The sequence below is a fragment of the Polypterus senegalus genome, chromosome 12 (assembly GCF_016835505.1).
Source record: "Polypterus senegalus isolate Bchr_013 chromosome 12, ASM1683550v1, whole genome shotgun sequence".
Taxonomy (NCBI): Eukaryota; Metazoa; Chordata; class Cladistia; order Polypteriformes; family Polypteridae; genus Polypterus; species Polypterus senegalus.
The window spans coordinates 151,016,297-151,039,587 of NC_053165.1; the positions used below are offsets into that span (position 1 = coordinate 151,016,297).

At 35.7% G+C, this 23,291-nt stretch overlaps 1 protein-coding gene across 1 annotated transcript in view; it reads left to right on the forward strand.

Annotated features, from left to right (window-relative positions):
- ap4e1 (adaptor related protein complex 4 subunit epsilon 1) overlaps positions 1-23,291 on the forward strand; it is a 45,017-nt gene that overhangs the window by 10,350 nt on the left and 11,376 nt on the right. Inside the window, exons 6-17 of the mRNA XM_039770322.1 lie at positions 3,366-3,525; positions 4,784-4,950; positions 5,456-5,529; positions 9,416-9,538; positions 10,890-10,999; positions 13,116-13,255; positions 14,380-14,492; positions 15,011-15,129; positions 17,455-17,757; positions 19,286-19,397; positions 20,904-21,042; positions 21,750-22,011. Coding sequence (XP_039626256.1) covers positions 3,366-3,525; positions 4,784-4,950; positions 5,456-5,529; positions 9,416-9,538; positions 10,890-10,999; positions 13,116-13,255; positions 14,380-14,492; positions 15,011-15,129; positions 17,455-17,757; positions 19,286-19,397; positions 20,904-21,042; positions 21,750-22,011 — 1,822 coding nt within the window. The remainder of the gene's footprint in view (positions 1-3,365; positions 3,526-4,783; positions 4,951-5,455; positions 5,530-9,415; positions 9,539-10,889; positions 11,000-13,115; positions 13,256-14,379; positions 14,493-15,010; positions 15,130-17,454; positions 17,758-19,285; positions 19,398-20,903; positions 21,043-21,749; positions 22,012-23,291) is intronic.

Genomic DNA, 23,291 nt, shown 5'->3' on the forward strand with positions numbered 1-23,291 from the left:
TGAGCAGCAGTACAAATTTGAAAAGTTGCTTTTGTCACAGCATACTCGCAGGTTCCTCTTACTCTGGTAGAATGATGCAGTCCAGGTGGTAAGATATTCATTCTATAAAACAAAAGAAAACTGTGTAAGGTGGCACCATTAAAAAATGCCATTAATCTGTGCTGACTGCTGACGCATACTGTTATGTAGTATGCCTACATGCCGGTTGCTGCTTTCAAATGTTTGAATATCCTTAGAAATATTTAAATACTAGCAAAATACCTGCGCTTCGCAGTGGCAAAGTACTGCCTTAAAATTTTTATTAAGAAAAAAATTAAACCTTTTTAAACTGAGGGAAAATATACCAATAATTATTTGTTAAGGATCCCTTTCTATACCACATTTGAGTTCGGCCCTCCCATTGTAATATAACCAAGGTGTGTGCTGAGCTTACTCTTGAGCATGCAACGTACAGTTGGCCATGTGAACAATAATCTTGTTTCAAATCTCAAAGCTTGGATTGCTGCTGTCATAATCGGTTTGAGTTTCATGGTTTGTTTCAATTACAACAGTATTTGCAGGACTTGTGTTGACGTGACATTCGGCATCTGTCAAGTGCTGTAAGCATAGAACTGGTTTCTTCAATGACTTCACATCCAGCTTTTAAGAGTTTAAACATTCATAAACATCAAAGTGTCCACTACTGAAATCATCACCTGTGAATCTAAGATGTTTAAGAGGCATTGGTGGTTGTAGAAAGGTGTAAAATATTTGGCCATTTCGGTACACTTGAAAGTGACAACCGAACAATTCAGCGGCAGCCATCAACTCACATGCAGATCCATAGGTGAAGCATTTCACTCTTCTAGTGCTCCTGTGTAGTCTAATTATCTCCTGTACCGTCATCAGTCCACACCTTGGACCTGTCCCAGTCATTCAATACATAAGACACAATGTTCCTCCGGATATCAAGAGTGAGCCTGATGTGGCCGTGCAATATGTAACAAAGAGAATGGAAAAGGTAGGTGCCATCTCCGGGCATGGAAACCACTCGGTAAGTGACAGTTCTTTGATCGATGGTGATCACCTCAATAGACATATTAATAGGGGTATGGTTGGAATGATAAAGGAAATGGGTACCTGAACAATGTAAAGTAGTCTAAAATACCTACACAATAACTATAATTGTAATAAATGAACAATAAAACAGCGGAGAAGCCATGGATTAAATAAAAAGGCCGTAGTTATCAGCAGGGAGACGTGAATCCTGTGGTGAAGCAAGGAAGGGAATGTAGAGACAGGAGCGACGGATGGCCTTATATAGGCAGGCAGCCAACAATGTGGGAGGCGTTGGGATGGGGGACCCAATGCCGCCTCACACGGTGACCGAGCTGCAGGCTATGGATGTATATATGTGCGTAAGTAGGATTCAGTTAGCGTTGGGAACCCGCGTACCAAATTTCTTGAAGATGGGCCTATAAGTAACAAAGACCGTTGAAAAGTTCAATATGGCGGCCGACAGTGGCATCATACCACCGAAATAAGTACGTACATTGGTTTCGGTTAACGCAGGGAAGCCGCCTACCAAATTTCGTGAAAATGGGACCATAAATAAGAAAGTTCAACATGCCGGACGTTGTCGACCGTTATGACCGTTACGCGTAGAATTTCGAAATGAAACCTGCTTACCTTTTGTAAGTAAGCTGTAAGGAATGAGCCTGCCAAATTTCAGCCTTCTACCTACTCGGGAAGTTGGAGAATTAGTGACATTGGAAACTTCAATGTGGCGGCCAACAGTGGCATCATACCACTGAAATAAGTACGTACATCGGTTTTGGTTAGCGCAGGGAAGCCACCTACCAAATTTCGTGAAGATGGAGCCATAAATAAGAAAGTTCAACATGGCGAACGTTGTCAACCGTTATGACCGCTACGTGTAGAATTTCGAAATGAAACCTGCTTACCTTTTGTAAGTAAGCTGTAAGGAATGAGCCTGCCAAATTTCAGCCTTCTACCTACATGGGAATTTGGAGAATTAGTGACGTTGGAAAGTTCAATATGGCAGCCGACAGTGGCGTCATACCACCGAAATATGTACGTACATCGGTTTTGGTTAGCGCAGGGAAGCCACCTACCAAATTTCGTGAAGATGGCCATAAATAAGAAAGTTCAACATGGCGGATGTTATCGACCGTTATGACCATTACGTGTAGAATTGCGAAATGAAACCTGCTTTTTTTAAGTAAGCTGTAAGGAATAAGCCTGCCAAATTTCAGCCTTCTACCTACACGGGAAGTTGGAGAATTAGTGATGAGTGAGTGAGTGAGGGCGCCTTTTATTAGTATAGATGTTTGTACATTTTTGAACTATTTATATAAAAACATATCTGCTTCATGTGTTATTTTATGTACATTGCTGATTAAAATGCTTTTTTTATTAATAACTACAAATAAATACTTAAGCAGTTTCCTGTCAAGCATCAGAGCCTCTCTGGAAAAGCTTTATTTTTTCACTTGAAAATGTATGCTAGTATTTAAAGTGAATATATATGCAAACAAAATGTGCTGTATGCGAAGAACATTTATTTTTAACATCAGTAAGCTGTATTAAGATGTCAATGATTTTTGGGGCTAGCGCAGTAGGTAAACGATAAGGCTGTTAATCATTTGTATGTTAAGAGAGAAATCAGGACTGTTGTGATCAAAATTAATATTAAATGTATACAAGTATTAAACACACAATGTACTGCAGACACAGCATCACTAGAATGACAAAAAGTTTTAATGCATGTATATACACAGCAAACTACATAAGACATATATTCATTTAACAGTCTTTATGTCAAGGGTCTCTTGTGCCTGCCTGTTTGGCCTTGATATTGTAGATCCAAATCAGGTTGCTAAAGATTTCTAAGACATGGAATTTGAACCAACCAACTTTCTTCATATGGTCTTCTTTTAATTCGAGTCAGTGGATGACTCTTTTCTGGGGTTTGCAAAGAAAACTTTTTTTACTAATCTCAGACTCATTTGGTCCACTGTAAATGTTTCCATTCTGTGATATTCTAAATGTACATGCAATATTTAGAGAGAGCCTTTACATTGGATCAAAAATCTCCGTATTAAATAACGTGTCATGTTCATAAAAACAGGAGACCTAAAATTACTATGAGATTGCATCATTTCCACTTCCATATAATATGAATTGGACTGAATTAACTATTGCCAGCTTCCAACATTTCTCTCATAAATAATTCTACTGAACATAACAAAGAACCGTTACCATGGTCGTTTAAGTATTGCCTCTATGATTGAGCAGGCTTCTAACACCTATCTTTAAGTTTCTTGAATAAATTGCTCAGTAAAAAATGTTTGTTTTTCTTGCAGGGAGATAATCAGAAGAAAAGCTGTGCTTGCACTATACAAGTTTTATTTAATTGCTCCAAATCAAGTCCAGCATATTCATGACAAATTTCGGAAAGCACTTTGTGACAGAGATCCTGGAGTCATGATATCATCCTTGCAGATATATCAGCAAATGATTAAGGTTGGATTTGTTATACTATTAGAAAATGTTTTGTATGGAAATTGGTAAATCCATGACTTAATCAACTTCAGGGTTATGAGGTCGGGTTAGTGTTATTCTGGCAATATCTGAAGTATGGCAAGAGCCAGCCTTGGACCAGCATCATCTACTCACAGGATACGCTCACTCATATGGGGCCAGTTTAGAGTCACCAATGAAGACAGCACTCTAGCTTTGCTATTTATCTATTTGTTTTATAACCCATTTAGGACTGAGACAACTGCTTCCTATCTTTGCACTGTTTTGGCGCAATGTGTGAAACAATTATTAAAACAGTGCATACACATTTCAGAGTATCCTCTTGTAATTACTAATACATAGCATAGTCATACTGGGCTAGTTTAGAGTCACCTGCTAAAATAATATACATATCTATAAGAAATTAAATTGAAATACAAATACTCCTCAGAGTAACTTCTACAGGCATGGGGGAAATGTACAAACCCCGTACTTTAGAGCTGTAACGCAACAGTGTTAACCTTTGAATCACCATGCATTCACTCGTTATTCATTGAATTCATGCTTTTAAAATAAATATTGTTAACAGTACTGAGAAGTCAAGCAAAATGACACTTTTTATTGGCTAACTGAACAGATTACAATATGCAAGCTTTTTAGGTTGTTCAGGACCCTTCTTCAGACAAGATGTAGACTTCATCTTGCCTGAAGAACATACATTCCCTAATTTGAATCATATTTGGAATAAAATTCTGCCACTTGCCTTGTTTAAAAGTTGGTTAGGTGGTGAAATAAAGTTAGAGAAGAAAAAAATAATAAAAATGTTTCACTGTGGCACACCTTCTTTTTTAGGATGTTTAACATATTTACTGTGTTGTATAATTATTTTTTTATCAGTTCAATCTTGCCTGCTCAATGTATATAAGTGAAGCTAAAGCACAGTGTGTGCTATAAATTAAAAGCTCATCAGAAGTGGAGCTGGTTTGGCCAATGCTTAATATTGTATTGAAAAGCATAGGATTTAAATAAATTCATTGTTCGTTTTGTATTCAGTTCAAGTTTATATGTATACAGTGTTCAACACTAGCAATAAATATCTGAAGGAAATGCTGTTGGATTTTTGTACAGATAGCACAAACTATTATTGGATCTGGTTTACTTTATTGTGACTTATTATTTTGTATTTTATATACCAAACAAACACACTGGCTGTCTTTGCACCACCATTTATAATGCCTCTTGACTTATCTCACTGTTTCAGGATTGTCCAGATGGCTATAAAGATTTGACAGGGAGCTTTGTGGCAATTCTAAAACAGGTTGTTGGAGGAAAACTCCCAGTGGACTTCAATTACCACAGTGTCCCAGCACCATGGTTACAGATTCAACTACTGAGAATTTTGGCCTTACTGGGAAAGGATGATCAAAGGTAAAACTGTAGCGTGACATTTAGCTTTTTCAGTGTCTTTGATCTGCAAAAGTCCATGTTTTTTGTTCTTTAAAAATGATGAAAAGTAAATATTCAGTTTCAGTTTTAGATGAAGGTGCATTTTTTCTCAATTAAGTTATATTTAACTTTGAAATGTACAATTGATCTCATTTTGGAGACATAATATCAGGCAGTGTAGCTTATTGGTTAAATGTCTGTACTGTACATAAAATGACAATCCCCAACCCTGACTCACTTTGGGATCCTGAGTAAATAATTGACAAACTGTGTTCACATTCTACAGATAATATATATAAAGAGGTGTACCTGTAAATTTGTGCTTCACAAGGAAAGACACTTTGTAATTTTTTTATAAAGAATTTTTTGTAAAGTACAGTATATTTGACCTGAAATGTATAGCATATTTGAAAGTACTATGCTGCATTGATAATTTCAAGAACATCCATCTGTAACACCCATTTCAATGTTTCTTTTAAATTTACAGTGCAAGTGAACTAATGTATGATGTTCTGGATGAATCTTTAAGAAGAGCAGAAATTAATCACAACATCACATATGGTAGGGACATGCCAATTAAATTTGTATTTACACCGTGTAAAATTTTGAAAGTGAACATCATGCTGTTTTGGTATCTTTGTTCTTGTTGTTGCATAAAATTAATTAGGAAAACATTCTTGTGAACTACAACATGATTTTTGCCCTAGTTGTGATATCAGTGTTAAAAGAAACTGCATTTTTCAGGAGCTGAATAAATTCTGATCATTTTTGTTACAATTTAGATTTGTTTTTGTTTAATTGAGTAAAATGATCGATTTTTCAACCACTATTGACATATAGTAGCTTATATATAATATATATATTTGCAGCTGTAGATCCACAAAGGGAGAAAATGAATCACGTATCATAAAGTAGTTTTTATTCCTGAGCTTTCAGCCCCTGCCAAGGGCCTTCATCAGAGGATAATGCTTAGACATACAAGAATCAAAGGCATATATATATATATATATATATATATATATATATATATATATATATATATATATATATATATATATATATATATATATATATATATATATAGGAGAATTAGGTGGGGAGCTCGGTTAGTGTGTCATAGGTCGTAAAGTTTTGCAAATATGCAAACTGTATCACAGACCTTCGCTTCTATATATATATATATATATATATATATATATATATATATATATATATATATATATATATATATATACACACATACATACATATATATACAGTGGGTATGGAAAGTATTCAGACCCCCTTCAATTTTTCACTCTTTGTTATATTGCAGCCATTTGCTAAAATCATTTAAATTAATTTTTTCCTCATTAATGTACACACAGCACCCCATATTGACAGACAAAAAAAAAGAATTTTTTAAATTGTTGCAGATTTATTAAAAAAGAAAAACTGAAATATCACATGGTCCTAAAGTATTCAGACCCTTTGCTCAGTATTTAGTAGAAGCACCATTTTGAGCTAATACAGCCATGAGTCTTCTTGGGAAAGATGCAACAAGTTTTTCACACCTGGATTTGGGGATCCTCTGCCACTCCTCCTTGCAGATCCTCTCCATTTCTGTCAGGTTGGATGGTAAACGTTGGTGGACAGCCATTTTTAGGTCTCTCCAGAGATGCTCAATTGGGTTTAAGTCAGGGCTCTGGCTGGGCCATTTAAGAACAGTCACAGAGTTGTTGTGAAGCCACTCCTTCGTTATTTTAGCTGTGTGCTTAGGGTCATTGTCTTGTTGGAAGGTAAACCTTCGGCCCAGTCTGAGGTCCTTAGCACTCTGGAGAAGGTTTTTGTCCAGGATGTCCCTGTACTTGGCCGCATTCATCTTTCCCTAGATTGCAACCTGTCGTCCTGTCCCTGCAGCTGAAAAACACCCCCACAGCATGATGCTGCCACCGCCATACTTCACTGTGGGGACTGTATTGGACAAGTGATGAGTGGAGGCAAGACACATGACAGCCCACATGGAGTTTGCTAAAAGACACCTGAAGGACTCTGAGATGGTGAGAAATAAGATTCTCTGATGAGACAAAGATAGAACTTTTTGGCCTTAATTCTAAGCGGTATGTGTGGAGACAACCAGGCACTGCTCATCACTTGTCCAATACAGTCCCACATATATATATATATATATATATATATACATATATATATACATATATATATACATATATATATATATATATATATATATACACATATATATATATTGTGGAAGTTGACCGGACACAGACAGGCGCACATGTTGTTTTCAAACCACCACACGTTTATTTACAATATTTACAACAATAATTATGGTCACACAGACCCAGTTAAATGGTCACACAGACCCAGTCACGTGCACAAACCCCAATTCACAGTCCTGGCCTCACAATGCCTTTCTTCGGGCCGCCTCCACACCTCCTCTGTGCTTCGTCCTTCCTCCTCCCGACTCCAGCCCTGAATGAATGGAGACGGCCCCTTTTATTCAGTACCCGGATGAGCACCAGGTGTTCCCGGCATTCCTCCCTTGGCCACGCCCAGCGTGGCGGAAGTGCCGGCTGTCCTCCCGGCAGCTCTCCGGGTAACGTCCAAAGTCTTCCCCCCAGCACTTCCGCCACACCAGTTACCAGGAAGTAACAGGTCCCCAAGGCATTGGGGCGCCTCCTGGCGGTGACCACGGGCCCCTACAGGGTGGAGCTTCCATGGCCCCCAGAGCAACCCGGAAGGCAACCAGTGATCCAGGGTGGGCACAGACCCACATCCGGTCCCTCATGACGTCCCGGCAGGGTCATGGCCCCTGGCATCCCTGACAATATATATATATATAATTCTTGTTGTTATGTTTGCACAGTTTCAGTCAGTTGGGTTGTAGTAGGGAAAATCTGTTGTGCAAAAATAAATATACTGCATAATTCTCATGAAACATTGGTTGAAAGGTGAGGAAGTAACACTCAAATAAACATAGGAATAGGTTCGCTTGCATGCTTCACAATTTCCAGTCGAGATACTCTGCATATGATTTTCCCACTCATTGCTTTTTGTAAATCACAGCATATTTTAAGCTTGCACAACTGACAATAACAAACAAAAATGACCATTAATGTAAAACCCATCCGGTGTCATCAAAAGTTACACTGGGTAGCTCAATCACATTGATCTGTCTTCAGTGGTCTTGTGTCAGTCAGGTCTGCAGAAGGCTTTTTAAGAGACAAATGTCATCAATGACTGACATCATGGCTGCAAAAATAATATGTGACAGTAGATCCCATTTGGTTATCAATGAGGATAGTAGGTATTTCAACATTATGTGTACTGGATTACCAACCCTGTCATTGTCACTTTAACTAGTATCATTGATAATGGGGATTTCCAGCATGGTATGTGTTTTTCATGCTATTACTGGGAAAGCTGTTAGAAAAATCACCACTCTTGAGAGGCTTCCCAGATCCTCCTGTCTGAATCCAATTAAAGTTTTTAGAATAGAAGATGCCTCAATTCTATCACTCACCAAGCCATAAATACTGTTACCCTGACCAGGAAAATAAACAGCTTTCACAACAAATTATCCAGACCCTCACTATTTCAATATCAATTTACATTGTGATGTGACTGCTACGTTTTTTTCAGTAACCTGTCCCAGGATCTTGTGTGTCAAATAGTTTTTTCTTATTCTATACTATACTTCATTATCTGCATTTTAAAATGTCAAAATCAGTTAACATGTTAATGATTTTGCAATTTCCTAGTGTTCATACAATTTTGTTCTCTTGCACCACCTACCAATTATTTTGATTCGAAGAGAAGAGAACTTTTTGGAGAAATTCTGCTCACAATTTAAAAGGCTAAAAGGTTCCTTCATAGTTATACTATTATTCAAGATATGGCAACAAATGCAATTATCTAATATCATGTACTGTATATAATCTAAGTGACCATGACACCAGCCCCTGTGTGCCAGATAGAGAAATCAACCTACCCAGTAATATGTCCTGCCTTGGATTTTTGAATCTGAGCTGTTATTTGCACTGTTGGTTTGCCCCAGCAGAAAAGCATCACTGTGAATTTTTTGTCTTCTACACAAGAAACAGGATATTCTTATTCGTTCTATGAAGCCTTCACATGCAGAGAAAGTGTAGTCACATTCTACACATTATTGTATTAGCATTGACTTTTATCAGTGCTGACTGCAAGATATTCATACTTGAGGAATTTACCTTTGCAGTGAACAGCTAAAGAGTTGTAATAATCAGTGAATCTCTCAAGTTACAATTAATACAAGTAATAGGATGTTCTGAGTTTACAAGGCATTTTTCTACTTGTGTTCTCCTAGCTTGATGGTGGTATTCCCATAAAGAGCATACTAGAAGTGGCTGGAAAGTACAGTTAATTATAATTTCATTTTATTAATATTGAGTTTTTTTCTCTCTAGCAATTTTGTTTGAATGTGTGAAGACCATATATACTATACATCCAAAATCTGATTTACTTCAGAAGGCAGCAAAGTGCATTGGGAAGTTTGTTCTGTCACATAAAATTAACTTAAAGTACTTGGGTAAGAGTTTAACACTATGCTGTTGCTTCTATTTTACATCATCTTTTTAAAATGTGGAAAAAGTGTTTTTTTTTGTTTTGTTTTTTCCTTTATGCTGTTAACTATAGTTTAACTTATTTTTGAATCTAATACTTGTTTGGATGTACTGGTATTAGGCAAATTGTGGGATCAAGCTTTTTAATAGTAGCACCTTACAAATGATGCCTAATTTATATCTTGAGCAATTTGGTAAAGCCACTTTGATATAACTGATGATACTCTTGATTTAAAACACCTTCGTAATTAGCAAATTAATTCTTTAAATAGAACGTAAAGCTTTTTTTGTAAATTGCCAAAAATATATTAAGAATACATGCTATTTATATTCGCAACAGTTTCACTTTTCCAACATATTTTCATTACCATTATGGCCAAACACTGTGCTGTTATAATTACAAAAACACAACTAGTTGGTGATATAATTTCATTGCTTTTCCCTTGGTATGTTTCCATTTTACCTTATTAGAGTAGCTGCCTCCCTTTCTGTATTTTTTATTGACTTAACATTTTTCTTCAGAATTCAAACATCAAAACACTGCTAATCTGCCGATCTGAGATCATATTCAAATGGTTGTAAAGGGCATGGACATTTTGCTGTTTACAGAGCACCTCACTTCTTTCTCTGTTCATATTGTAATTTGTTTCCTTCTTCCACATATCCTTTTAGATAGAAAATATTTGAATTACTGTATGCATTTTATTCTCATCAGTTAATTCTCAGTATCCACAGTTTTACATTCTTTACATTTTAATCTGGAAATTTTACTGTAATGATTAGTTATTTTTATACTTTATACTTTATAATATACTTCTTTTTTAATTTTATCTATGTAATTTTTCATTTATACATACTCCAATTTAATCACAATTTATCTAATAATATATTTTGTCTGTCTGTTAATGTATAAGTACACCTTTACAATTCAATCTGCTCCATAGTACCATTTTTCTCTTTATAAAGCTGTTTTGTGCAATTATTTGTAAATATCAAGTTTGATATTTTGAAAATTATATCAAAATGTAAGCTGCTGTTGGGGTAGAGCATCATGTGAGAGGCAATCTAATTTTTTCATATGAAATAAACTACTGTGTTTGTGCTTTTTATATTAGCTACTGTCACTACGTGTTTTGTTTTATGCATATTTAGATTTATTTGGGAATGCTTGATATTCCCAATAGAGCTTAATTTCTGCAAATGTATAATTTACTTAATTTGTAAGAAGTATTATGCTATGATTTCCACAAAGCAAATTTCTAAAGCACAGACTTATTTGTAATGTATCATAAAATATTAAGGACTTTTTAATTTTAGGATTAAAAGCTCTCACCTACGTAGTTCAGCAGGATCCAAACCTTGCCCTTCAGCATCAAATGACAATCATTCAGTGTTTGGATCATCCTGATCCAATTATCAAGCGTGAGGTAAAGAGACCTTTTCAATAATTTGTACTTGAATTTATTGCTTATGTAATAAATGATGTGCTTTGCTTGCTGTGTTTGAATGCAGTCCTTACTCTTGCAACATTGTTTATAAAAGTAAAGATTTATTATATACTAGACATTAAGCCCGTTACAATAACGGGCGCTAGAACAGTAGTGCATAAACATTAGTAGGAACAGTCTGTATTAAATGGCAAAGGACCTTGCATGTGGCTGTATATGTGTCACTGTATTGTGTGCCTTTAATTTTCTCTCTCAGTAATACTGGTTTGTATTTCCGTAAAATGCCTGTAATTTTGTCAGACAGTAATACAGTGGAACCGAAGTAATTTTCCCCATAGGATTGTATGTAAATACAATTAATCCGTTCCAGACCGTATGAACTGTATGTAAATATATTTTTTTAAGATTTTAAGCACAAATATAGTTAATTATACCATTGAATGCACAGCGTAATAGTAAACTAAATGTAAAAACATTGAATAACACTAAGAAAACCTTGAACAACAGAGAAAACTAACACTGCAAGAGTTTGCTCTATAGCCTTCGACCGCCGCTAAAAACACCTTTTTAATGAATTTTAAGCACAGGGGAAAAAATGAACATTTGAAAAATCCGTAATCTAATAAACAACCAAGAAAAGTAACATTCCAACAATGCACGCGTGCGCCTGTGCGTGTATGTATGTGTGTCTGACTCTGTCCTGGGCCTGCGCGTGTGTATGTGTGCATGCGTGCCTGTCTCTGTGGCGGGCCTGCGTTCGTGCGTGTGTGTGTGTGTGCATGTCTGTCTCTGTCGCGGGCCTGCGTGCGTGCGTGCGTGTGTGTGCGCGTGCATGTCTGTCCCCCATGCGGGCCTGCCTGTGTGTGTGTATAAGTGTGTCTCTCGTGCGGGCGTGCGTGCGTGACTGTCTCTCGCGCGGGCCTGCCTGCCTGCATGCGTGCGTGCGTGCGTGTCTGTCTTTGGTGCGGGCCTGCCTGCGTGTGTGTGTGTGTGTGTGTATGTGCATGCAGGCGTGTGTGCTTGTCTGTCTGTCTGTCTCTTGTACGCAAGCACTTGTGTGTGTGTGTGTCTCTCTCTCTGTCTCTCTCTGCACACACAGGGAATGCACAGGAAGAGACTGAACACGTGCCGTGTGGCCCCGCGCATGCGCACTTCACCAGAAGACACACACACAGACACCTGGACGCACACAGGGGTTTTAATAAAGAAGATGCTGTATATAAAATATTAAAAGGATAGCACAATAAATGAATCATCTCATGCAACCTTTGTATTTCAAATGCTGTAAAATAAATCCTTTTGCCTGTTAATTAAAGCAATTACATTACCCTAACAAGTTAAGATAATGACGTCTAGTGCCTAAAGAGGCTGTAAACCAAGTCACCAAATTCACCAACTCTTCAATGTAAGAAAATGTGATAGTAATATTTGTTAACTCATTCTTCATAGAAGTGTTAGATAAGTAAGTAAATAGTCAAAAGTCAACAATCCAATATCTTATTAAACATGAACAGAAAAGATAAAGGTACGGGAAACTAACATAACCACAGGAAGAGATGAAAAATCAATTATGATCAACATATTCTTCTAGTGGTGGAGCTGTAGGCAGATGGTGAATTCTTAATTGTTTTTTGAATAATATGCTGAGGTCTGTTGAGCTTGTGGGCCACAGGGCTGTGGTTAAAATAATCAGTGAGAGAGTATTAATTATTTTCCTAATTTTCTCTAGTTGGTGTTGTAATGTTGTGCTGGATAAACATGTTTTCTGTGTAGGGAACAGTTCGATACAATACAAACTTGATTTCCAGAAAAAAGAACGTACTTTTTATTAATGTTTCTTTGATATTTTTTCTTTCTCTATTCACTGAACATTATAATACTAATACTTTGCCTGTAAATGCTTTACTCTCTTGAAAATGTATTGAAGTTCAAACTTGCAAAAAAAAATGTAACTATTTCCTTGCTTGTAAAAAAATGTAATAAGAGAGTTAAGATTTCTGTAACAATTAGTAGAAAACTGTGGCATGAAACATCTTCTAATAATTAGTTCAGTCATTTATTACCAAGGTAGTAATATATTTTCTTCTTTCCTTAGACTCTGGAGCTGCTTTATCGAATAACAAATGGTCAAAATGTAATAGTCATAGTGGAGAAGATGCTTGCCTTTTTATGGCAAAGTAAAGATGAATATACTACTATTGACCTAGTTGGAAAAGTGACTGAACTGGCAGAAAAATATCCTTTTTATGATTTAAGAAGAAGAAAATCAGTAATCTTCTCCCCCAATTAGCTGTTTCAGTACATTCACTGTTGCACTAAGTTTAGTGATAGCTGGATGCATAGTACATACCACCACATCCAATCATGTCACTGTAACAGAATAGCTCTTATTTCCTTCTGCTTACAAGTGAGTACCACACAGAAATATGTGCAGTGACCGATTGTTATATTCCATATTAAGCACCAGTATTAATAAGATGTGTTTTCAATCAATTTTTGCAAGCAATACGAGGTGTGGCAGAAAAGTAATGAGACCGATTTTTTATTTACTAAAAAAAGTTTTCTAAAGTCCCGAGATGACGTCCTTTGAGGACATTTTTCAGTTTAGGAAAAAGGAAAAAGTCACACGGACTGAGGTCAGGTGAATAAGGGGGCTGGGGAACCACAGGAATGCCTTTTGAGGTCAAAAATTCTGTTATGGAGAGGGCAGTTTTTCGGCACCATTTTGGCACAGACCTTTCGCATGTGCAAATGTTCAGTCAAAATTTGATGAACGGTAAATCTGTTCAAATTTAATTGTTCACTCAACATTCTTAATGTTAAACGACGGTCTGATCTCACAAGAGTGTTCACACGTTCGATGTTTTCATTGGTTTTCGAAATTGAAGTCCTCCCTGAACGGTGTTCAGCTTCAACGTGTTTTCTGCCTTCCAAAAATTATTTGTGCCAGCGAAAAACTTGAGCTCGGGATAAAGAATGTTCCCCATAGGCCTGTTTTAACTTTTCAAACGTCACACTTGCCGTTTAATGGCACAACGTTGCTCCAAATTCCGCTGTTCCATTTTGCGTGACGCACAACCAAAAACACAACTTCGCTAATAGCAGTCACAAAAATCACGTAGTTAACAGAAGGAGTTGAAACTCGCACTGAGCTATGGGAGGGTACTGATACACGTGCTCTATCAAGGACAACAGCGCAGCGTTGCCAGATCGCTTGCAGTGTTGCCAGTCTCATTACTTTTCTGCCACACCTCGTAGATCAACAATTTCAAGTAATAAAGTAAGAATGCTGTTCTGTTTGACATAAATACAAAGCTATAATTTTGCATTTTTGGTTTGTTTCCTATTAATACTTCTACATATGCCCCAGATAATGAGTGGTTTGTAAAAACCATGAACACTGTATTTTCTTTAGGAGGTGATGTGATGCAACCAGATATACCAAACAACTTTCTCAGACTGCTTGCTGAAGGTAATCAAAATGTTAAAAAAAATAACTACACAGTACATCTGTGATTCTGTTGATTTGACAGTCTGCCATTTAAATGAGACTCATGATAGATAAAAGCTTGTTTTATTAATATGACTTGTATTGTTTGTAAGGTAAAAGTGCTGAACCTTGGTATCTAATGAATGTTGATAAAAACTGAAGTTTTTTTTCTTCAAATAGTAAAAAGTTATGATCTCATGCAGTTTGATATTTTATCTGAAGGCAGTATATATTCTATTGCTAATAAATGTAAGCCATAGACAGGAGTACTAAATTAATACATACCTTTCAACTCTCTCTGTGTTTAATCAAGTAATAGATTTTGATAAATATATATCTAATTGCATTATTAGTTGCACCATTTGTAAAAGTACACAGAAACCTAGGTCTAAAGATAAACACAGTTTTTAAATTGTCTTATGATCTGCTTATTATATGCACACCACTTTAAATTAGGGCTAATATTTTATTTATTTTTCATTTTTCAAATAAATAACTAGGCTTTGAGAATGAAATTGAAGACAAACAGTTGCGACTATTTGCTGTAGAGTCCTATCTGTCTCTTTTGGATAAAGAAAACTGTAATTTTCCACAGAGATTCCTTCAAGTCATTAGCTGGGTAAGATGAAAAGGTCTTTTTAGGAATCATGGCATAATATTGCTTAATTACCAGATTTATTTTGTTTTTTTCAAACATTCACATTGAAAAACCCCCTGGTCGCCCCCACCTATGTTACTGCCTTTTATTATTTCATTATTTGAAAGTATTTCAATTTTTTCTTTTTTTGTATGCTGCATACATTTTGACATTGACAAATCACTGCACTCCTGAATTCATGGAAGCGCGAGCTAGTCTGTATTGGCAGAAAAGATGGACAGAGTGCTGAAACTCAGTATATATCTTCATGAGAAGAATGGCTGACAAATGAATTTGGAAGACCTCTCCCAGTCCTTCACTACTACCACATTTTAACCAACGCACAATTTATTCAATTTCTTTAAAACTCACCAGAGATCAACCGCTCAGAAAATTTCTGAAATTCATTCATTTAAATTCATTTAAAGAGGAATGGTGGCTATATTGTAGTCAAAATGGTAAGCTTGATTTCAGTCGCTAGTGACTGGTTGCCACCATCTGTATGCTTAAAATGGATCCAACAACAGACAGACTCGGGTGCCTTGGCTATTTCAGTGTCTGACATAGTCAGCTCACCCCTAATGCACTACTGTGGTTGAGGGAGAGCTAATCTGCTGGGCTGCAACTACAACAACAACATTTATTTATATAGCACATTTCCAAAAAAGTAGCTCAAAGTGCTTTACATAATGAAGAAAAATAAAAGACAAAATAAGAAATTAAAATAAGACAACATTAGTTAACATAGAAAAAGAGTAAAGTCCGATGGCCAGGGAGGACAGAAAAAACCAAAAAAAAAACTCTAGATGGCTGGAGAAAAAAATTAAATCTGCAGAGGTTCCAGGCCACGAGAAACTAAGGCCTGTTTGTCTTTAATTTATTTAAAAACTTTAAAGGCTAGCTTACCTGTCACAGTTCTGTGATTGTTACATTGTAACAAGTAAACATGAGGAAGTAGGTCTTTAGTTTGCTTTTTACTAATTAAGAGTTCCTGTCTTGGTAATGCTAAGCAGTTTCAACCATACTACATATTTGAAGATGATGGGCAGTGCTTTGTGAAGCTGCATATTGTGGCTTTGGTTTGTAGTGAAGAATTTTACTTGTGATGTAGCGCACTTATCAAGCCTTTTTTTTTTTATCTTCTAGGGATCTTGAGAAAGCTACTCGTGCTTTTATCTTTTCTCACCTTGATTACTGCAACTCGCTGTCTTCTGGGATTAGCAAATCCCTGATACGCAGGTTACAGTTGGTCCAGAATGCTGCCGCTTGCTTTCTGGTTTGGGCTAGAAAGTCTGATTCTGTTACTCCAATATTAGCATCTTTACACTGGCTGCCTGTCAGTTTTCGAATGAATTTTAAAATCTTGTTGCTGGTCTTTACATGGGCTTGCTCCTGCCTATTTATGTGAATTGTGTGCTTTACACCAGACATCCAGAGTGCTTAGATCTTCTGGTTAGTTGTCTCTTGTTGTCTCTCAAGTACCAAGTGTAAAACTAAGGGGGACAGACAGGACTTGTGCTGCTGCTGCTCCTCACCTAGGGAACTCTTTACCTCATCACATAAAGAAGTCGTCTACAATTGAACTGTTCAAAATGAGAATAAAGACTCATTTCTATTCACTTGCTTTCCGTGACCTTCGGTAATACTGATAGTTTCCTCATTGTGATTATGTAATCTTACTTCGATTTATTATTTATTTTATTTATGTTCATTTATTTTATTTCTATTTATGTTTTTATGTTAATTGTATGTTTTTTTTATTTTATTGTAAAGCACTTTAGCCACATCATTCCTATATTGTTTTAAATGTGCTATATAAATAAATTGACATTGACATTATTGCCATGTGGTCCTTTGTTCAATTGTATGGTTTGCTGTTGTCTTCCACAGCTTACTATTAGGCTTTTGCTGTGCCCTTTGTTGAACTTGCTTTGTGTTTCAAGTGTTTGATCATCCTGCATATATACTCATATATACTTGTACATATGCTGGTTCAGCATCATTATTAGCATAATATGCTATTACAGCAGTAATATTAAATATTCAAAGACCAAAATAAAAAACAATTTAATCACTTTGAAGCCTTATTTTATACTACTTGTGGATAGTAACCTTTTTATATAAAAAGTGGTATGAGTACAGTGTTTAGTTTTTCATGGTAGTTAAATCCATACAGCTTATAATTAAACTCATTTTTGATTTTTTGCAATAAGCCACATTTAAAACTTCATTTTTATGGCCTTTCAGAAACATTTGCGATAGTCTGAGGGTATGTTCATTATTGATGCATTTGTTTGTCTTGCACAGGTTTTGGGAGAGTATTCCTATCTTAAAACAGACACTAATCCAGAGATTGTGGCTGAAAGATTACAAAAGCTTCTTGACCAAAGCATCGTTTCACAAGAAACAAAGAGCTGGATCATGGCAGCAATCACAAAAATTGCAAGTGACTCTGTTTGTTCCAGCACTGTAACTGAAATTGCTGAGAAGCATAGTGTGTGTCTGGATACGGTTCAGAGACAACATGCATTTGAAATGAAAGCACTACTTGATGACAGAGAACTAATGAAAAAAATATTACCCAAGGATGCAAGTTGTGAAGATATAGAGGTACTGATTTTATTATTCATGTTTAAGTTTTGTTGCTTAAAAAAATGTTAGCTTAATAATAAAATAACATGGTAGCTCTCATATTTCAAGCAAAGATCTTAAACGCCTGTTAAGTTGCAGATTCTGCTTCAGCTTTGCTAGTATTGATTCTAAAGAAAGTGGCGGTCAAGTAAATTTTAAGAAAATACTCCTCCTTTCATGCTATATGGATTTAATAGTTTGACATATTCTAGTTATTAGCCAGATTTGCTGATGTGTGTAATAGGTGCCATTGTATTGAAAGGTATCCCTAGTCCTTGCTATCTACTCTCTCCCCAGCAAGTGGGTGCCTTCAGCAAATGTGCAGAACAGTGGGTACACGAATTGACTTACCAAACCTGCTGCTCACGTTTTCAGCCTCTTTACAGCTAAAAACCAAAATAACAGTATACTGAGTAAGAAGAGAGCAGAGTAAGATTTTTTTTTTTTTTAATAAAACGTCGTCTGTCTAAAGGTGAATGATTAAAAGACAACTTTTGATCTTTGAATACTGCAATAAATGTTCCTTTATGTTTTTTATCCTAAAACACTCGAGGATATTTACTATTTACATATTAAGACATTCAAGTATTGCTTTATTCCTGTGCTTATGGTCATGTCCCAACAAAAGATTATTTTGTCCCTTGTTTCAGGCACTTTAACAGATTAGAGCAAGTTCCTTTGTGATCCATCCATTTTTCTTGCGAGTCTAAGAAGTTGCTCAGTTGCTGCCGATGAGATGCATTCCATAGTCATGATACCTCTGACAACATACCTCACTGGGGACAGTTTTGTTAGGCATAGTAAGAGTTAAGACTGTGCAAGACATTGTGCTGTAAATTGAGGCCGAAATCTCAAACTTGGTCTCTTCTGAGAACAAGATGTTTTCCAAAACATGGTTTAATATTATCCTTTCTAACAAACCTAAAATGAACCAATGGGTGATTTTTTTGTGAGCAATGATTTCCCTTTTGGTACGTACCCATGGAAGATAGTGTTACATAATGCTCTTGAGTTGATTAATTCACCTGTTACTTGATGTGTAAATCAGAAGAACAAAATTCATATTTTTGAGGTCAGGTGGGGAGGGGGTGTATTGTGTGTCTGGCAAAATTTACCTTTAAAAACCCACTGAGTTCACTGGCTGTGTTTGTGTCCAGTACTTTAAGAGAGGTTCTGAATGTTTTTATGTAATGTAGTTGTGTACCCATTTTCTAATCTGTCCATTTTTACTACATCACTCTGACTTAATTAGAATGTTTTCATACCTTTCCTCCAACATTCACATGCGTAATACAGTATGTGAAGGTTCTCATTGTTATTATTTAAATTTGGTTATGCCGTTTTTTTCACTGAAAATTATGGAATGATCGTTCCAGAGAGACTTGAGAGGAGCTTATATGCATGAAAGTTAAATGGGTTGAAAAGTCAAAGCAAGATTCTGCTATTTCAGTGCTCAAGAGCTTATTTTCTTTTCTTAGTAATGGAATTAAGTTTTTCATTTTGGTAGGTAGACATATCTTTGTCATTTCTGGATGAATTTGTGGCCAATGCATTAGACCGTGGAGCTGCACCTTACAAACCACCTCATCAGAGACAACAGGAACTTTCTCAAGCCAAAGGTAAATGATGCAGTTTGTAGAATGTGGCTAATCCTAAATAAAGCAAGTTTTTTTTTTTAAAGGTTTGGCATTGGAATACTTTACAGATAACATAGTATGCTGCATAGAAGCCTGCCGAAAAATGATGTGTTTAGGTATAAGTAAATAAAACCTCCTTAGAAAGCTATAAGATAACTGTTTATTTTTGATGAGTTTTAACAGCTTTTAGCATCAGTTAATTAATCATTAAGATTTTATGCGTAGATTTCATTTAAATTCCTTTCATACTGTGAAAGGTTTAAAATTGTAAATTGTTATTAGGCATTACTAAATTTGATGCTGTGCAACTGATTTGTTCTTCTTCTTTTTTGAAACAGAAAAAGCTAATCTCTTGATCTTCTTCCACGTGATTCATCCTTGTCATTTTTGCAAATTAATTCTCTTTTTTATAGTCTGATCAAAAGTTTGTATAAAAACATATTTTTATTTGACAAACATTCTTTCCATTTTTATATATCCACTACTAAATTCCTAGAGTCAATTACGAAAAATAACACCTAATTAGAGAGTTCAAATTACATCATAATACAAATGCCTATAGTTTGCTAATCATTAATCAATCTGTTTTCTAAATCTGCTTATTCTAATTCAGTGTCACTGCAATGTAGGGTCTACCCTATCAACATTGGTAGTAAAGTAAGAACCTCATCTCAATGAAGTTACGAACCATCACAAGGCACTTTCTCACACTCTGTGACACTAGACTGCCAGAATCTTTTAAAGTTACCATTTAACTTAACAATTGTTTTTTTGCTATGTGGAATAAAACTAGACACAATAAGAATGTGTAATCTCCTTGCAGTTGCAGGGCTTCAACAAAGTAAAAGACTGTAATAAATTTAAACGTTAGTCATTAGAAATGCAATAATTATTTTAAATAAAATTTTGTTCATTTCTATATATTTACAAAAAGTAAAAATTTTTTCAAAATGCCTGACGTCATGCTTTTGACTGAAATTTTTATGTTACTTACCCAATGTAGATTATATTGATGGCCATGAAAAATTTGTATTCTGATATTTTCATGCAGAACAGAAAGATAAACATTTATGATATAATAGAACCCTGTGGTGACCAATGCTGTACCATAGCAAATGATGTGAAAAATGTGCACGGAAAAAAGAAAACATCTTGTGTGAATTGTGTCACGTAATCCATGAGTCACTGTTCCAGTTGTTTGCTCAAATCGTGCAAAACACATGCATTTTTGCCAAAATATTGTTTAGTACATGCTTCTACTTAAATTCTGCATTAAGTACACTAATGTGCTTTAGAATTGAAAAATATACTGATTATATGGTCATTCCATTTTGTGCAACAGATATGGAAATTGATATGTTTCATGGAAAACATGTTTATTAATTAAGTCACTTCCAAAGGATGTACCAGAATAAATTGTTTGAGAGATTATGGGTTTCTTTTAATTTGAATGAATAACAAAAAAGTTTATTTATTTATTTTTTTTAGCCCTGAATTTTGAGCCATATGGCTTGTCTTTACCAATTAGTGCTTCATCCTATAGTATTGCAGGAAGACAGTCTCCTACAGGACTCTCGTTAAGTTCTGGTTTATCAGGGAACAGTGCTGAAATGACACAGAAAAAGGGGTAAGTTTTAAAGAAAGGCATTGTTAATGCAAACTACTGTTTGTTTACTTTGTATCTAAATACTTGTAATAAAACATTTAATTTGTATTTTATATTATTTTTCTTTTTGGCTTTGTGCTCAGCACCCCCATAAACTATTGTCTATGGGGAGGGGGGAGCAACAACTTTAGATTTATCAAAATTTTATTTCTCAATGTTTTAAAGGTCCCCGATTCCAAAAACATCGATATCTCAATGATGGGTGTGTGTCTATGTGACTGTTTCTTGAGAACAGACTAGAGCTAAAATAGCTGAATGGAAAGATATCAAACTCAGAACTTATGCCTGTTATGAGATGACGATGTGTTGATTAGTTTTTGAGCCAAATTATGCAAGAGAAAGAGGCACTCTAGATGAACCCTCAAATACTGTAATTCTGCCTTTAATTATGAATTCTTCTCGTCAATTGCTATCGTAATGACCTATTTTATGATCACAAAGAGCCACATTATAGCAGTAGATAATTACTGAAATGTTATAGAATGGTTCGGGTAACTTGGTTCCTAGGGCACAAAGCCTGCTGATGCTCATGTCCGAATTTTTTAAAGTTGAAACTGTTCCCATTTTTAACGTCCTTTGCATTGAAGTACCTTTGCGTTAATTTTCAACTGTATCATTGCATCTAGTAACTTTACAGAATTATTCTTCCTTGATTATTTTTTTTATAGATCAAACAGTCTTAAGCTTGAAGGTGTGAAAAAAGTTTGGGGTAAGGAAGGCTATCTACCTCAAAGTGAAACCGCACAAGACGTTAATCTTCCCTCTGCATCTTGTCCTGACGTAGAAGCAACTACTATGGAGAAATTAGTTGAAAATGCAGCAGTACAATCAGATTTGTTACCAGTGGCATTAAATGTAAAGGACCAGGAGAAACAGCAGCTGGCATCATCCCTCTTTGTAGGCATTGGATCCCATGACACTCTAAGCCTGGTAAGAAAAGTGCCTTAAGTGAAATAAAGTTGTTGCTTTTTATAGCTATAGAGGGGAAAGTGAAATGTGAATCTGTTAATAATGTGGTAGGTTGAGTTTGTCAAAAAGTATTGAAAGTTTGTCAACAGCCTCAATCGGGGTCCCAATCCAGGTGGTCTGTCATGTGGTGGGTGCGGCAACATGCTGTACAGTAATCAGTGCATGCTCCCCAACTCTTTGTAACAGTGGGGCTTTAATGGCGTGCACTCCCCCAACTTATATTTACACAATACATTTACATTACATTTCAAGCAGATGGCAACAGAGTGAACATGTGCCTATGTCAGTTTTTTAAAAAGCTTAAGACTCAGGAAGGTCTACAAGCAAAAGATAATTTTATTTCATCTGTCTTGTTTGATTACCAGTAGCTACGATGTTCTAATTTCTTACCCTTTTGCTTCTAAAACAATTATAAGATGCACATCTGAGATGATTATTCTACCATGTTCCCACTTTCCTTTGTGAAAAAATAAATGTTCTGTTTTCTTTTTGAATAGACTTTCCTATGTCAGTAAAGCACATCAACAGATTTCCCAATGATCTGGAGCTTGAAAACAAATAAAGTTAAAATTGTATCTTGCCAAAGTCTGTCCAGGAGATGTACATTAGATTGGGGATTATTTTCTTTTTTTCTTTAATGAAGTTAGAGCTTAGTGGGTAATTTTTTGTTATCTTTATTGGGCCATTGCCTGTCATTCAGTCCAGACTCTTTAAATTGCCCAGTAACAATCAATTTTTACGCACAGTGATGTTCATTAATGTTTGTGAGATGGAGCTGAAAATGATCCCATCCATCCATGTTGCAAAAACATAACTGCATAAATTACTTGTGTAGGATATTTCTGCCTTGAATTATAATAAAGTATCTGAGTACAAAAAATAGTTTCATTTTTATAAGTGTATTATTTATGTTATGATTTGTTCTCTGAATCAAAACTTATGTGGGATGAAAACTGGGCCCCCAAAGAGCAGTTTTTTTACATGGGCACATCAGTTATTGTAAGTGTGAATAACACTTCCAGGAGCTACATATAACACGTATTTTATGTGGTATCTTTTACATTGAGCATTAATTCAGAGACTTTTAGGCACTGTAATTGTTTACAAATTTCCACAATATGAAACTGACTAAGAAAGAAAGACTTTTAGTTTTAAGTTGAGAACCTAAACATTGTATCAGTGTTCATTCTGTTACTCTGGTATTTGCGGAGGTAGTGTCATTTCTAACTACTTTTAGACTC